General features: G+C 50.4%; 1 protein-coding gene across 3 annotated transcripts in view; it reads left to right on the top strand.

Annotated features, from left to right (window-relative positions):
- SIPA1 (signal-induced proliferation-associated 1) overlaps positions 1-14,996 on the top strand; it is a 44,084-nt gene that overhangs the window by 10,879 nt on the left and 18,209 nt on the right. For all 3 annotated transcript variants that reach the window (XM_084823464.1, XM_084823465.1, XM_084823463.1), the window contains exons 2-7: positions 4,798-6,079; positions 8,469-8,593; positions 9,490-9,678; positions 11,377-11,551; positions 13,431-13,534; positions 14,623-14,780. In XM_084823464.1, the coding sequence (XP_084679590.1) occupies positions 5,176-6,079; positions 8,469-8,593; positions 9,490-9,678; positions 11,377-11,551; positions 13,431-13,534; positions 14,623-14,780 (1,655 nt within the window). In that variant the 5' untranslated portion in view covers positions 4,798-5,175. The remainder of the gene's footprint in view (positions 1-4,797; positions 6,080-8,468; positions 8,594-9,489; positions 9,679-11,376; positions 11,552-13,430; positions 13,535-14,622; positions 14,781-14,996) is intronic.

The following is a 14,996-nucleotide window of genomic DNA, read 5'->3' as shown; positions in this document are numbered from 1 at the left end:
GGGCTGATGAGAGTTATAGTCCAACATATCTGGAGGGTGTCAGGTAGCAGAACGCTGCTATACTTTATGCCATACAATCCCCCGCAACCCTAATCCCCCTGCACAAACATGCTTACTGTAAGCTGTTAAGGATTTGACCCAGCCAATTCCCTCTGCTTCTCTCTCTCTCTAGTTTCCTTTTTGGTCTTGCAGTGGACACCCCAACATTCCGTTCCTCCCAGAAGCTCACAAGTCCTAGTCAGACCATGTAGGTGGTAGGCGGGGGAAGAGGGAGGGTTTCTTCCTTTTTGGAAAATTCTTTTTCTTTTAATGCTCTTCTGCATACTTAAGGAGCCCCCCCCCCCCGCCGCCGCAAATGTAGAATCTTTTAGCTTCCTGTTATGGAAGAACCCTTTAGCTTCCAAAATGATCGGCACTCATCCACCTGTGTTTACTATTAGGAGGGATGATGAAGTTGCAGATGTATTGCTTATGAATGCTGTTCATGTGGGATAAGCAGAAGAGCATCATTCTAAAAATCAGAAGTGCAGTTGAGCCTGAAGTCACTTTCTCACTTGGTTTACCAGTGTGGAAAATGGAAAAACCGATATCACTTGTGAGAATCGCTTGCCAACACTACAGTTCTCTCCTTTGCACCCACGCTAAGGTGTGATCCCGGCTTTGTCTGTGCTCTCCTTTGCTTTCAGTGTACATAGATCTTTTTTTGTTTTTCTCATGACATTTTCCGCATGCACAAAAAAATCCCCCTTTAGAACACCATGTTTCTTCTGGACATGAAATTACCAGAAGAACTTTTGCGTGCTAAAAATGCGAATTAAGCACCAAAAAATGACTGTTGGGTAACCAAAAAAATGACTCCTGCCCGCTGGTCACCAATTCAGCCCACCTGCTCAGTCTTATAGCAGAAATCTGTCACGTAAAAAAAGAAGCAGTAATTTCAATCCTGCCTTTACTCTGAGGAGCTTAAAGCAGCATAGTGTCTTCTCTCCCCCATGCCCCCATTTTATCCTTACAACACACCCTGTGAGGTAGGTCAGGTTGAAGTGTAGTGACTAGGTTCAAGTTTACCTACTGAGTTCTGCAGCTGAGTGGGGATTTGAATCCTGGTCTCTGTAGCCATAGCCCTGCACTCTAACCACTAGGCACCATTGCTCCCAAAATATGTTATTTATTATTTATTTCTAAAACCAGGATAGCTCTCCGGGGGATTCTGGGAGTTGTAGTCAAACACATCTGGAGAGCACTGGGTTGGGAAGGGTGGCATACACGATGTATGTCCCTCCCCGGACATTTTATCTTCACAAGAACCCTGTGAGGCAGGTTGTGTCCAACCCAAGACCACCTAGTGAGCTTCATGGTTGAAGAGGGATTTGAATCTGGGACTGTATTGTCCTACTCTGGAACAGTGTGCGTGTGTTTGTGAGAGGGAGAAAGAGAGCGAAATTCAAATGCATTGTAACGGGAGAGGGAACCAGACTAACAGTGTGGAGCAACTCTAACTCCAAGAAGCACAGCTATCTTGAAACTGCGAGAAGGGTAATTGTTCCAGGTTCACAGAATAGTAGGGCAGGAAGGGGCCTACAAGGCCATCGAGTCCAACCCCTGCTCAGTACAGGAATCCAAGTCAGAGCATCCCTGGCAGGTGGCTGTCCAGCCTCGTCTTGAATGCCTCCAGTGGGGGAGAGCCCGCCACCTCCCTAGGTCATCGGTTCCGTCGTATCACTCCAACAGTCAGGAAGTTTTTCCTGATGTTCAGCCGGAATCTGGCGTCCTGTAACTTGAGCCCGTTATTCCGTGTCCTGCACTCTGGGACGATCGAGAAGAGATCCTGGCCTTCCTCTCTGTGACAACCTTTCAAGTCCTTGAAGAGCGCTATCCTGTCTCCCCTCGGTCTTCTCTTCTCGAGGCTAAACGTGCCCAGTTCTTTCAGTCTCTCCTCATAGGGCTTTGTTTCCAGTCCCCTGATCATCTTCGTTGCCCTCCTCTGAATTAATTCAGAATAAAAGATGAAGATACTTGTTGATTTCATCCTCTCCCTGGGCATACCAGCCTCCTTTCCTGGACAGCAGGGATGGGGAACCTTAGCCTGGGGGCCGATTCTGGCCCTCCTGGGGCCCCGATCTGCCCTCTGGGTTCCTTTCCCCCAACCACCCATCGTTCAATTGTTTCCCAGCTTTTGTGCACTTTCCCCCGTTTTAAAGATTGAAATGCCTCTCCTAAGGCTTAGTTGTTATTGTTATTGCTGCTCTTATTAATTACATTTCTACACCGCCCCGTAGCCGAAGCTGTCTGGGCAGTTTACAGAAGGGGCCATACGAAGAAGCGACAGTAAGAGCTTGAAGTGGCACTGTGCTGGTTTTATTTGTTTGTTTAAAACATTTGCATCCCGCCCTATATCATTAGAATCTCAGGGCGGCGTACAGATAAAACCAATCTAAACAGTGCAAAGCAATAAATTATTTAAATAGCTAAACGTATATTAAATCATTAAGCTAGCTAATACCAATTTAAAATCTAAAGCAATAAAACAGTTAAAATGGTGTGCAAACTCAGGGGATGCATTTAGCCCTCAGAGGCTTTGGCAAAAAGCCGTATTTTTACTTGGTGCCGAAATGAAACCGCTGTCTGCGCCAGTCGGGCCTCCAAGGCGAGGGGATTCCACAACTGGGGTGCCACAGCAGAGAAGGCCCTCTCCCGCATCCCACCATAGCGTACGTCTCGCACTGGTGGGACGCGGAGGAGGGCTTCTCCAACAGATCTCAATCCTCAGGCAGGCATATATAGGGGGTTTTATATAGGCATAGATATTGGGTTTTCGGCCCTGCCCCTTTTGCCTTTGGCTCCATCCACCACTGGAATGCAGCCCCCAAGAGCTTCTCTGAAAGTGCATGTGGCCCGTGGGCTGAAAGAGGTTCCCCACTCCTGCTGTATGTGTGTCGGTGGTCACTCTTTTTACCTTCCAGTGCCCCCCCTCCCCAAGCCAGTGGGTTCCTCCAAGAGGAAGGTATCTCACTGGGTGTGGCGTTTGCTAGCCTGTGCCATCTGTACAATGTTTGTGGGGGGGATTGAGCTCCAGTCCCTTGGATGTTGATTGGGACAACAGGCCTTGGACGAGCGGGTGGGGCAGATGCTCTGCCAAACGACTAGGCTAATCGGCCCTCGATGTGGGCAGGGATTTTATCCTAAGCGGGGTGCGGAGTGGACAGAGCCCTATTTTTAACACTGGGGCGTAGCGATGTGTGCGGCAGCCGTTTGTTTCTGAGTATGTGCAGAGCGACAGGCTTCCTTTGAGGCTGTGACACTGAAAGCAGAGCAGATCAACGCCTTTCTTCTAGGCGCCAAGCAGAAAGTGACTCTTCCTAGCTTGCACTGCATGGCTGCGGGGAGCCTGCCATCAAGCCACTTCCTGATCCTGTCCCTCCCCTGCCTGGGAATCCCAGACTGTGGGGTTAGGAGGGTTTATTGACTCAGCACTGAGGGAAATGCAGCCTGCACGTGCTCGGTTGCGCTCTTATTTTACTCCCGATTTCCACGACTAAACCGAGGCATTCAGAATAGGTGCTAGGGCTACAGAGGGTTGGAGTGCATGGATTTGGGGACATCCCCCCCCCCCACACACACACACGCACCACAACTCACCCCGCTCATCCTTGCTGATCTTCAGATCTTTCCTAAATTTTTCCCAGTCTACCCCAAAAAGAGACTGGAAGGAAGATGGCTATTTGAATTAAATTATTTGATTGGGTGCCCAGCTAAAGGAAAAGAGATGGCTTATTGAGACTGTATTCTTCACACAAATGTGCGCACGCGCACACCCCTCAACACGCCGCCCTAATTTTCACTGAAAGCAGAACAGCACACGGTGTTAAAATTGGAGGGGGGGTATGTCAAGAACATTTTCTGTAAACCATCTGTATTTTCTGGGCTTCCCCCCCCCCCCCCGTTAACACACAGCCTTGGTGCAATTAATGGGAAAAGAAGGGACCATAGCTCGGTCACAGAGCACCTGTTTTGCACGCAGAAGGTCCTGGGTTCAAACCACGGCATCTCCGAATAGGGCTGGGAAAGACCCTTTCCGAGAGCCCTCTCTGGAGAGCTGCTGCCAGTCAGTGCAGACAATACTGACCTACATGGAATGGCAGTCTGACTGCATAAAGCACATTCTTACGTTCCAGAAGAGCAGTGGTGTAGTGGAGTCAGGTGTCTCTCAGGGGCGCAGCCCCGACACTTTTTTAATTAGCGGGGATGCACTGACATCATCTACCACCCCCCTCAGACTTCCCTGTTCCCTCTGAGCTTAGCTGCAATCCTCACCGTGGCTGGGGTGGGGGAATTGAATTTTCCCCAACAACAAGATATTGTTCCCTGTTGTCATGCAAAGTATTTCGGGGTGGCTTGGTCTTGAATGGGCAAGTCAGACCCATTTGCTTTGCCAAAGACCTGCTCCCGGTAGAGACAACTGCCGGAACTGGTGGGTTGATACAGATCAACCTGCAGTTTTGGACTTTCTTTGGGGGTGTGGCTAAGGAGCCTGTCACGATGAGCGCCTGCACTTCCAAATTGACCAATGCACCACTGCTGGGGAGGGACCATATAGTTCAGTGGACAAACACATACTTGCTTGTGTCCCCCTGGACACATGCCCCCTTAATCTTTGTGCCCGAACTGGAAATGTTGGGTGGGCCTTGAAGGCACAGATGTCGGCACAGGCCTGAGCACCATCTCCGTATACCTTCCAAATCTGTTGCAAATCAGATTGTTTTGATTCCCCTCCGCCTTGTCCCTTTTCCTTTGCAGAAATCCGTCCTCAGCATGGCCAGACAGATTTGCTCCTTCCCAGCTGTCCCTGGTAACCGCGGACGCCTGGGGGCCATGTGCTGATCCCCCACCTCTGCGTGGTCTTCGCCTACCGTGAAGGCTGGAAGCCACCCGGAATCCCGCCAGGACCAGCGGCTGCTTAAAAGGATTTGGAAGCTCCTCCCCCATGGGCGGGGCACTGACCTCTTCCACCAGAGAGACTGCTGTCTGGTGTCTGCCAAGGACTTGATTTGCCAGAAAGCCCGGGAGGCGGAGCTTCTTTTCCTCCCAGTTGGAGACGCGGGTGGGAATTCTGCCTGGCGCTTTGGGCCGCTGGGGCCACATCTGAGCGGAGAGGTCCGCGGGCGCCCAGGGGCGATGCAGTCAGACGACCTCTTCATCCGCAAGATCCGACGCCACTCTAGTCGCCCGCCTCTCACCTCCCTGTCTTTCGACACCTTCCGGGCACCCAGGCCCGTGGCGGCTGAGGGGCCCTGCGGCCCTCTGCTGAGGTCTCCGAGGCGTAGCTATCTCATGCATCGCAGCAATAGCGACGTGACACTAAGCGAAGGGGAGCTGGGCGTCGCCCCCACTGCCGCCGCTACCCCCAGCTCTCCCTTGCCTCCCGCCCCTGGAGCTGGGATTCATCGCAGCAGTGGCAGCCCAAATTCATCTCTGAAGGGGGCGGTGCCCCCCCGAGCCCGGGCACACAGCCATGAAGAACCACGGGCCAGCAGCCCAAATGCGCGGCGCTTCCGTGACCCCCTGCTCCTCCTTGGCCTAGCTACTGCCGAAGTCTGGGAAACCGAGGCGGACGGCCCGCTGCCTGGGGATGGAGGCGGCCCCCAGCCGGTGCCCGAGGCGGCTGCCCCCGTGTGGGGCCGCCACTTGGCCCACTACGACGTCCAGAGCATCCTGTTTGAGCCAGGCGAGGTGGCCCGAGAGGCCGAGAAGCCGGGCAACATCACCACGGGGGCGTCGGCTGCTTCGCAGTCCCACCAGGCAGACACACCGTCCCTTTTCGAGGGCGAGGCAGGCGAGGAGAAGGCGGGGTCTCTGGTGCTCCGGTGTCCCTGCTTTCGCGTGGAGGCCGGGGGCGAGGCAGAGTGGGGGCTCGGCCAACACAGGGGGTCTCTGGCGGGATTTCACTGCCCAAACATGGCTGTTTCTGTGCTGGAGGAACCCCGAGAAAGCTACGGGCAGCGAACTAGCCGGACTAGCTACGCCATTGAATACGCTGACCTCGGAGCCTGTTACTACCGGAAGCATTTCTATGGCAAGGGTGAGTAGCTGGTGGCTGCAGCAGTTGGGGCAGGGAGATCAGAGGGAAACAATGGCCTGTGTCAAGGGCTCCTTGGAGGCCTCTCTCAGTCTAATCCAGTAGCCAAGTCCAGACACAGACAAAGGGATTACTTTCAAAGCTTTATTCTTCTTTTACAACTTAACAACTCTACAGTTAGCAACTAGATCTGAGCAGCACAGTACCTATGCCCTAAGTGGGAACAGTTGGTCCCCATTTGAAAGGGAATTACTGGCAGACCCCTGAACTTAAGGACTAGGGAGAGTCCCTCCCCTTTTCCCTTGGATCCTCTGGGCGCAGCCGTTGTTTGCGCGCCAACCAGGCACTACGCCTCCTTTCTGCACCCTCCATTTGGCACCGCTCTCTGCGTCGGCGTTGCGCGTCCACCAAGTCTACTTCCTGCACTCTGTCACTCCCTGGACTGCTATCTAAGCTAGGAATGCTGGTGGGAGGAATCTCTTTCAGCTGTTGACCCTGGGAAAGAGGAGCGCGCTTCTCTCCCAGGAGCGACTGCTCTTCCTCAGAATCAGAACTACTCTGGGATTCTATGGGCTCAGTGTCCACCCTGACAGGCTGGGGGATTCAACATGGGGTGTCCAGAGAAAGGAGGACCAGATGTGGTACTAAGCTCTGAGCACTGGGGACAATTAGACCTTCCACTGGATTCCTTGGCATAATTTTAATTCGAGGCCAGTGATCCCTGGTGGAACGCTCACTCCAAGGGACGTTATTTTACGTTCCTTTGCTTCCATTTTTGCATGATGATTTTTTTTTACTGAAGAAGCCATCGGGGCCAATCATTCAACCTTCTTCAGATCCTTCCCGACAGCTACTCTGGACACTGGAGTTAATTGAGCAACCCTTATCTGCACTGAAGTTCGGTTGTGTGGCCATTTCTTAAAACCAACAGCAGATGGCGCAATTACTGTATTTAACTCTGGAGTTTAGGAGGGCATAGGGATGAATGAGAATTTCGTTTCAGTACACGAATCACTGGAAAATGCCCTGTTCGCAATCCCGAACGTGAGAGGGAGTGCATTTTTTCCTAAAATGTTCACAGGTTCCCAAACTTGCATTCACGTTTGCAAACTGTGCCCTTGAAAAATGCACACCTTTCCCCAAATGTGCACTTTTCTCAAACTGCACAACGTTTAAATCACCTGTGCTTTAGTCTAGGGGGGAAATTTGCGCAAATTGTTTTTTTTGTGCAATTTTCACGTTCGGTAGCTGTTTGTTTTTGCACAATGTTCCTGTTTGTGCAAAAGGAACAGTAATTGCAAACGCGAGTGCAAATCGAGGAGGAGACGGGCAGTGTGCTGGTGTCTGGAAAATCTTAGCGAGCTCAAACATCGCTTGTACACCCATCCTTGGGATGGAATCGCAATGCTGGTGAAGGCGTCAGAAAGGCGGACAGATTTAGGGACTGGGGTTATGTAGTGGGGGGGGCGGTTTGATTTCACAGACATGTCCTTAGGCAACACCAGTACTGAACAGGAGGCAGGATTGGATGCAAGTCAGAGACCGGGAGAAGAATAAAATCCCAGATCTGGAGTGATGAACCCCATCCCTCTGTGTGACGGCCCACTTTGGTGCACATGCTGTGTGACCAAGGGAAAAGTTGCCCTGTCTCTTCCTCCATTTTCCTGTTGCTGCCTCAGTGCGGTCGGGAAAAATAGGTCACAGGGAGCCAACTGTTGCACATCAGCTGATCACTGTTGCTGCAAGATTCCTCCTTTTTGCAGGAGCTGGTGACCTTTTCGTTCAACCGTATTTGCTTTTATTATGTACGTCGCCCTGACAGCTTCAGCTATAGCGCGACTCAGAAATTGAAATAGCCATAATCATGATAACAATAATCTGAGAGACTACCTTCTCCTGTATAGGCCCCTCAGTCTCTACATTTGGAGGGGCAGACCTCACTTACTGTACGCCAGCTTACTGAGGCTCATTTTGCCGTGGTGCAGAGAAGGGCCTTCTCCACAGTGGCACCCACGATGTGGAATATTCTCCCCATTGAAGTCAGGCGGGCTCCTAGTGTTGCGCGCTTCCGCCAACAACTTGAAGCACATCTGTTTACCCAGGTGTTTCCCTTACTGTTAGCACTGTCAGCTGCCCCCGGTTATTTTCACGAATTGTTTCCGTTTTATGGCTGCTTTATTGTTTTATCACTGCTTTTTTGTTGTAATGATTGGCTTTATTGTATTTTATTATGATTCTATCTTGCAAACTGCTTTGGTTATTTTGCTTCTGTAAATGAAAAGCGGTATAGAAATCCTCTGAAATAAATAAATATAATACTAATACTAATAATAATGGAGTGGGGGAGAACCAAGTCGTCCTGAAGGCAGTCCCCTCCCTTATCTCTACCCAGAGCACCAGAATTTCTTTGGAGTGGACGATCAGCTGGGTGCTGTGGCCGTCTCCCTGCGGCGTGAGGAGAAGGAGGGCAGCGCTGGCCCCCAGTACAACTACCGCCTTATAATACGCTCAAGCCAGGTGTGTTCCTACAATTTTCTCCAGCGGGGCATATTTATTTCCCCCCAGCAGTGTGTGCAAGGCTCACACCCTGTCCTGTGGGATCATGCTTGTCCCATTCTGTGGTTAACTGAGGCTCACAAGGGAAGCTAATTTCATCGGACGGGGTCAGATCTGAGTAAGGAGATCCAGTTTACGTCAAACAGATCAAGGAAGGTGAGGATGAGCCTGGTAGGTAGAGTCTGGTCCAGGTAAGTGCCTCAGGCTCAGCAAGCTAAGTAAAAGCAGAAGCCCTCTTGTGTAAAGGGCAGCTGCAGCAGAACCTCCAATAGCTCAGAGTGAGCTTGGCTGGCTGGAGCTCTCTCCTACTAGAAACATAGGAGGATGTTGTCTCAGCAGCAAGGTAGAGCCAACTGAAGTCTTAACGCAGGCAGCTGCGGTCTGTAGTGTGGTTACCTCCACCCCCTCTGGAGGAGCTGGCTGGACTGCTAAAGAGCCCTCACTTGAGTCTCAGATTTCTGTGAGCCTGGCAGGGCCACCTCAAGGTAATTTGGCGCCCTAGGCAAGGTGCAATTGCGGCGGCGGCGGCGGCCCCCCAGTGCTACTGCTATTAGTTCCAGAACTGCATGAAATGCGTTCATGAGGCCTCTAACCACTCCAGTGCCCTCATTGGCTGTGCACCCCCGCCCGGAAGTTAGCACTGTATGAACCCAGTCAGTGACTTGCCCAAGGCCACACACAGGAAGTCTGTGGCAGAGGGGGGTCTTAACGCCAGCTCTCTCAGACTTTTCTAACCACCATGCCACACTGGCTGGTGTGGCCTGCTGCAGAAAAAAGACCACCTAGTGTAATTCTCCTCTTGTCCCCTTGATGGTTGTTTCTCCCCGCTTCTTTCCCTCCCCCACTCCTCCTTCCAGCTCCGGACTCTGCGAGGATCCATTCTGGAGGATGCGGTTCCCCTTGCTGCTCGCCACGCCTCCCCTCGAGGCATCCCTCCCAAGAAGCTGCTAGAACACGTCATGCCAGAGCTCAACCTGCAGTGTCTCCGCCTGGCCTCAAATTCCCCTAAAGTCCCAGAGACCTTACTCAAGTTGGATGAGCAAGGGGTATGTTTATTTTATTTATTAACTGATTTTAGAAGAGTTTTTTTTAATCCCGCCTTTCAATTGAATGATCCAGGAACTGCATGCAGACTTTTGCAGCTGTGCAGGAACGCAGGTTTAAAAATAAATGGTGTGGTTATTCACAGTTGCAAAACCATGTAGGTGCGCAGTGAAAAATACCCTTTAAAAAAGGAGAAGCATTTCAACCTTTTAGAATGGGGAAAAAAACGTTCTGTTGAGGCATTCTGGTGAGTGAGTAAGAGAGAGAGGGGAGGGAGGGGGGAACCCCAGTCACTGGCTGCCCCCCTCCCTCCCTGGTTAGGAGCTTAGTCTCAACCTGAAACAGAATTTGGCCAAATCTTTACGTGAATATTGGGATTCCATTCCAAGGAACAGTTTAGAGAAAATTATATTTTAAATGCAGTTAAATTTAAATCCGGCCTTAAACCCCTTTCGTCCCAGAGCCAAATTCAGTTTCAGAGGAGATTTCGGGGGCCTCATTCCAGTGTTGGCCGGACCAAAGAGAAAAGGGCAGGGACCAGCTCATACTGTCAGGAAATATTTACATGCTGGTGCTGGGGGTGAGATTTAAAAAAAAAATCTATGTTGTTGGAGTGTCTTTATTTATTTAATTATTTAGTACATTTCTAATCTGCCCCAAATCAATGTTCTCTGGGCAGATTACAGCCAGGGGGAGCTGAATCATCTGAGGAATCCTGGACAGACAGGTTTGGCTTTTGGGCCTGATATTCTGCACTCCTATTTCAGACATTCGAATGCCTTTTCACGCCTTATTAAGTGCCAGTAATCCTTAGTGAATATCCCACCCGCTCTTTTAAGGTCCATACTGCTTTGGTTTCCTGTTGTTGTATTTTTGTTTCCCTGTTGCAAATCGCACTGTAAACCGCCCTAAGCTAAGTTTTGAATAAGGCGGTACACAAAGAACCCAAATAAATAAATGCATAAATAAGGCAAGGGGTCGTGGGAATAGCAGCAGGCTGCAGCAATTCGACAGCTGCGTCTGGATGCTCCATAAAAAAGCAAGTGAACCAAAAGGACAGCAACTCTGGAGAAAAGGGCTAAGCAGTTGTCTTCCATAGGGGCAAAACAAGTTTGTAAGACGAAAGCGTGAAGAGAGCCTTTAAGGGCGCGATCCTATCCGGATGCCCATCAACCTCCAAATTCTGCCATCCTACACAGGGCGATTGTGTCCTCCACGCTGTGCTCACGTTGCATTTTTGCTGGACAGGCAGTTTTGCCCATCTAGCCAGGGCTCTGGGGAGCGGGAGAGAAGGAGGCTGGGGCAGCCGGGAGATGCTTCGTAAGCCGGCCACCCTGATCTCCCCCCCTCCTCACCCACAAAACCGCCCTTTTCCCTTCCTCTCCGAACTTGTGTTTCCGAGCTCATAGAGGCAGCTGGCTTGGTTCTCTCTGCACCGGCGGGGAGGGGGAGAGGGCAGGTATCCAGTGACCCTCCCAGATGCACTCCAGGGCCCATAGGTTTGCTCTGTGAATGCCTGTAACGTATCGGTTCAAATCCGACTTCCCCAAACAGGTGCCCACCAGATGTCTTGAATGACAACTCCCATCATGCTAGCTGTGGATGATAGGAATCTGCCATCCAACATGTCTGGAGGGTATCAGGCTGGGGAAAGCTGGGTTTAGATCCTGCACGGTCTCCTCCTGATTTTCTCCCCACAGCTCAGCTTCCAGCGAAAAGTAGGGGTGCTATACTGCATGGCGGGCCAGTGCTCCGAAGAGGACATGTACAACAACGAAAAAGCAGGGCCAACCTTCCAGGAATTCCTGGACCTGCTGGGCGACCGGGTGTGCCTCCGCGGCTTTGACAAGTACCGTGCGCAACTAGACACCAAGAGTAAGTGCGGGCATGGTCAGCTGGGGCAGGTGTGCGTGCGCACATGGAGAACTTTAAACGTTTAGTGAAGCTCTTTTACTTTGTTGAGGTGCAGCATGTGGGTAGAATCTAGTGGAGTCAGGGCCACCTCCAGGTTGTGGGGGGCAGGGGGGTGGCGAGAACAATGCCTTCAATGGGCCCCTCCCATGTCAGTGAGCCCTGCTTGACTGACTTATTTATTCAAAAGGTTTTTAACCCGCCTTTCAGGGTGCACTGCCCTCACGAGGTGGCTTAGAATATTACGAAAAGCGCGAACATGCAAATTAAAAGTAGGCGCACCCACACAATGCCGGAGAAACAGCGACTAATGATTTTTAAGCACCAAATGCACACTGGAATGAATGTGTCTTCGGGGATTTTTTTTGTAAAGCCAGCAGTAACAAGGCCATCCGTATCTCCCTGGGAAGCAAGCATTTTAAATTGCTATTATTATTTTTGCCATTATTTTAAAATTACAGTAATTTAATTTTAATTTTAATTGCTCTTCCTATTTTTGCAATTATTTTAAAGCCAACAGTAACGAGGCCATCCATCTCTCCCTGGAAAGCAATTATTTTAAATTGCAATTATTACTTTTGCCATTATTTTAAAATTGCAGTGATTTAAATTTGATTTAAATTTAATTTTAATTTCAGTGTTAGTTTAATTTTAATTTAATTTTAGTTTTAATCGCAGTTATTATTTTTTCAATTATTTTAAAGCCGGCAATAATGAGGCCGTCCGTATCTCCCTGAGAGTTCCAGAGGTGTGGGAGAAAGCCCTGTCCTTAGCACCGGCCAGCCCAATGGCTCCTGCTGGTGAGCCAGAGAGTATGGCCCCTAACGCTGAGCTTAATGCTTGGGCAGGCTTACACACGGGTAGGTGGTCCATCAGATAACGTGGTCCCAAACCGTTTAGGGCTTTAAAGTCCAGAAACAGCCCTTAAATTGGGCCCGGAAACTAACAGGCACGCCAGTGTAAATGATACAGAATAGAAGTAATATGATCTGAATGCCAAGCTCACACAAGCGTTCTAGCTGCCATGTTCTGTAGCAGTTGTAGTTTCTGGATCGTCTTGAAGGGCAGCCCCACATAGAGCGCACTACAGTAATCTAACCTGCAGCTGAGTGTGGAAAGCAGCCGTTGTGATGCAGCCGCAAGATGGCCGCATTGAGGAAGCCGTCTTTTTATCCGCCCCCTACCCCCTGCAAGCGAGCAGGCTTCTCAGTGCTATGTCAGGGGCATTGAAAGGGAATGCAGAGGCAGCTTTGTCACTCAGCGTAGCTGCCTGGCGCACTTCTCGGCACCGGACAGCAAGGCTGAGATGTCGTCAGAGGAGCCCTGAGCAAATATGTCGCCTGCGCAAATTGGCCCCTTAAAGATTATTCTTGTCACCCAGCCCTGGGTGGCTGCTGGGATGCGCACTAGGCAGCTGTGCGGCGTGAGCATGCCAGCCACCATTTCAGTCCCGTACCCTCAGTCATAACGTTGCTCTAGGCCAGGGGTGGAGAACCTCTTTCGGCCTCTTCCAGACAAGCTCTCAGAGGCCACATGCCATTGTGGGTGGGGCTAAAGGCAAAGTGGGCAGTACCAAAGGCAAAAAGTGTGGGGCCAGGATGCAAAAATGCCTGCCTATTTAGCCTAAAGCTCTTACTACCTTGGGAGAGGCATGTCCACTTTCTAGAACAGAGGGGGAAACTGCACAAAACCCGGGTTGATGTTTCTTTAAGAGACTCACCTGGCCCAGTTCTAGGGCAGGTATCAGCAGAGGTTGGAAGGGAACCAGCCATATTATAAGTGGACACCAGGAGAAGTGTGTTCAGTCTCTCTCTCTCTTTCCGCCTCCTCCTCCTCTTTGCAGATGATTCCACGGGGACCCACTCACTGTACACCATGTATCAGGACTATGAGATCATGTTCCATGTCTCCACCATGTTGCCCTACACCCCAAACAATCAGCAGCAGGCAAGTGTGGGCTTTGTGCTGAACTGGAACGTGGCTTGGGGGGGAGCAACTTGCACAAGGTAAAGAGGGAGATGGAGAGCATTATTCTCGGCTCTCTCAAAAGGACAAAATTCAGGACCCTGCTGACAAGGGCAGTGAGATGTGAACATATTACAGCAGTTCTGCCATCTCTGCACTGCCTGCCAGCGAGGTGCTGATGTTCAAAGCCTGAAGCAACTCAAGACCCAGGTACTTGAAGAACTGCCTTCACCAGTACCAATTCCCCAATATTGGCTAGGGAGGCTTTGCTTGTGGTGCCCACCCCAGGCTTCATTCCGGTTCCTCCTGTGGTGCCCGACTCAGTCAGCAGTGAGTCAGGCCAATCCATGGATTTCCCAGGCGTTTCGTGTATTTTCCCCCCCATGGGGTCTGTAGTTTGCTTGCATTTCTGAGGAATTTCCACGCATTTCTGGGGGATTTGCATAAATTTCTGGTCAATTTGTGCAAATTGTGGCCAAATTTGAGCAGATTGTGGTCGAATTTGCGTGAATCGCTCAGAAATTTGCACAAATTCCGCAACCTGTGGGGTAAAATGCACAAAAAAAATTCCTGGAGTTCGGGGAAAAGCACACAGCTTGGCTTGCAAACACAAATCGAATCGTACACGCCTTGGAGCTCCGTTGAGTCAAAAGAACTGGACTTCCCAGCGATGAATATCCCTATTCAGTGATGGCACTCCAGCTTTAGATCTCTCTTCCAGTAGAGAGTGAGTTGTCCCCCCTGCTGTTGTCATTCAGGTTCCAGATAAAGGCATATTTATTTATACGAGCTTTCAGGGTATAGGCAAATGTTTTATCTGTTTTCTGTGTTGTACTGATGGTTTTATTGTATTTTATTATGTATTTGTAATTGTAGTTAGGATTTTAACAGTGATCATGAGTTGTATTGTTTTTATATGGGTTCTTAGCCACCATGGCCCCCTTGCGAGGAAGGGCAGGATATCAATATAAATCAGTCAGACAGCTGGGCCTCCAGAGGCTGAGCAGACACTCGAACTCAAGTCTCCAGCCTACACACATTTTCTCTGGTAACTTTTTCCCGTTTTGCAGCTACTGAGGAAGCGTCACATTGGGAATGACATCGTGACCATCATCTTTCAAGAGCCTGGCGCCCTGCCCTTCACGCCGCGCATGATTCGCTCGCAGTTCCAGCATGTCTTTATTGTGGTGAGAGTGCATGAATCTTGCACAGAGCGCACCACGTACAGGTGAGGAGAAGGGTGGGGAAACCCTCGGGTAAAGTTGCCTCGACTTTTCAAAAGAAAATGCTGAAATCCATAGTAGTCTAGTATCCCCATTAGAACAACTCAGAGATCACCGCTTTCAGGTTCTTCAGAACTTTTCATCAGGTAAGATGGTGAACAAAGGAAGAATGGGGTGGGGAGGGGGATAAGTGGCTGATCTTAAAGCCATGGAGCCTGCAT

The sequence above is a fragment of the Heloderma suspectum genome, chromosome 17 (assembly GCF_057233095.1).
Source record: "Heloderma suspectum isolate Gila_16-S chromosome 17, 16-S_ref, whole genome shotgun sequence".
Lineage (NCBI taxonomy): Eukaryota > Metazoa > Chordata > Lepidosauria > Squamata > Helodermatidae > Heloderma > Heloderma suspectum.
Note: the sequence above shows the minus strand (reverse complement) of the source record. Positions and strands in the feature narration are given on the sequence as shown.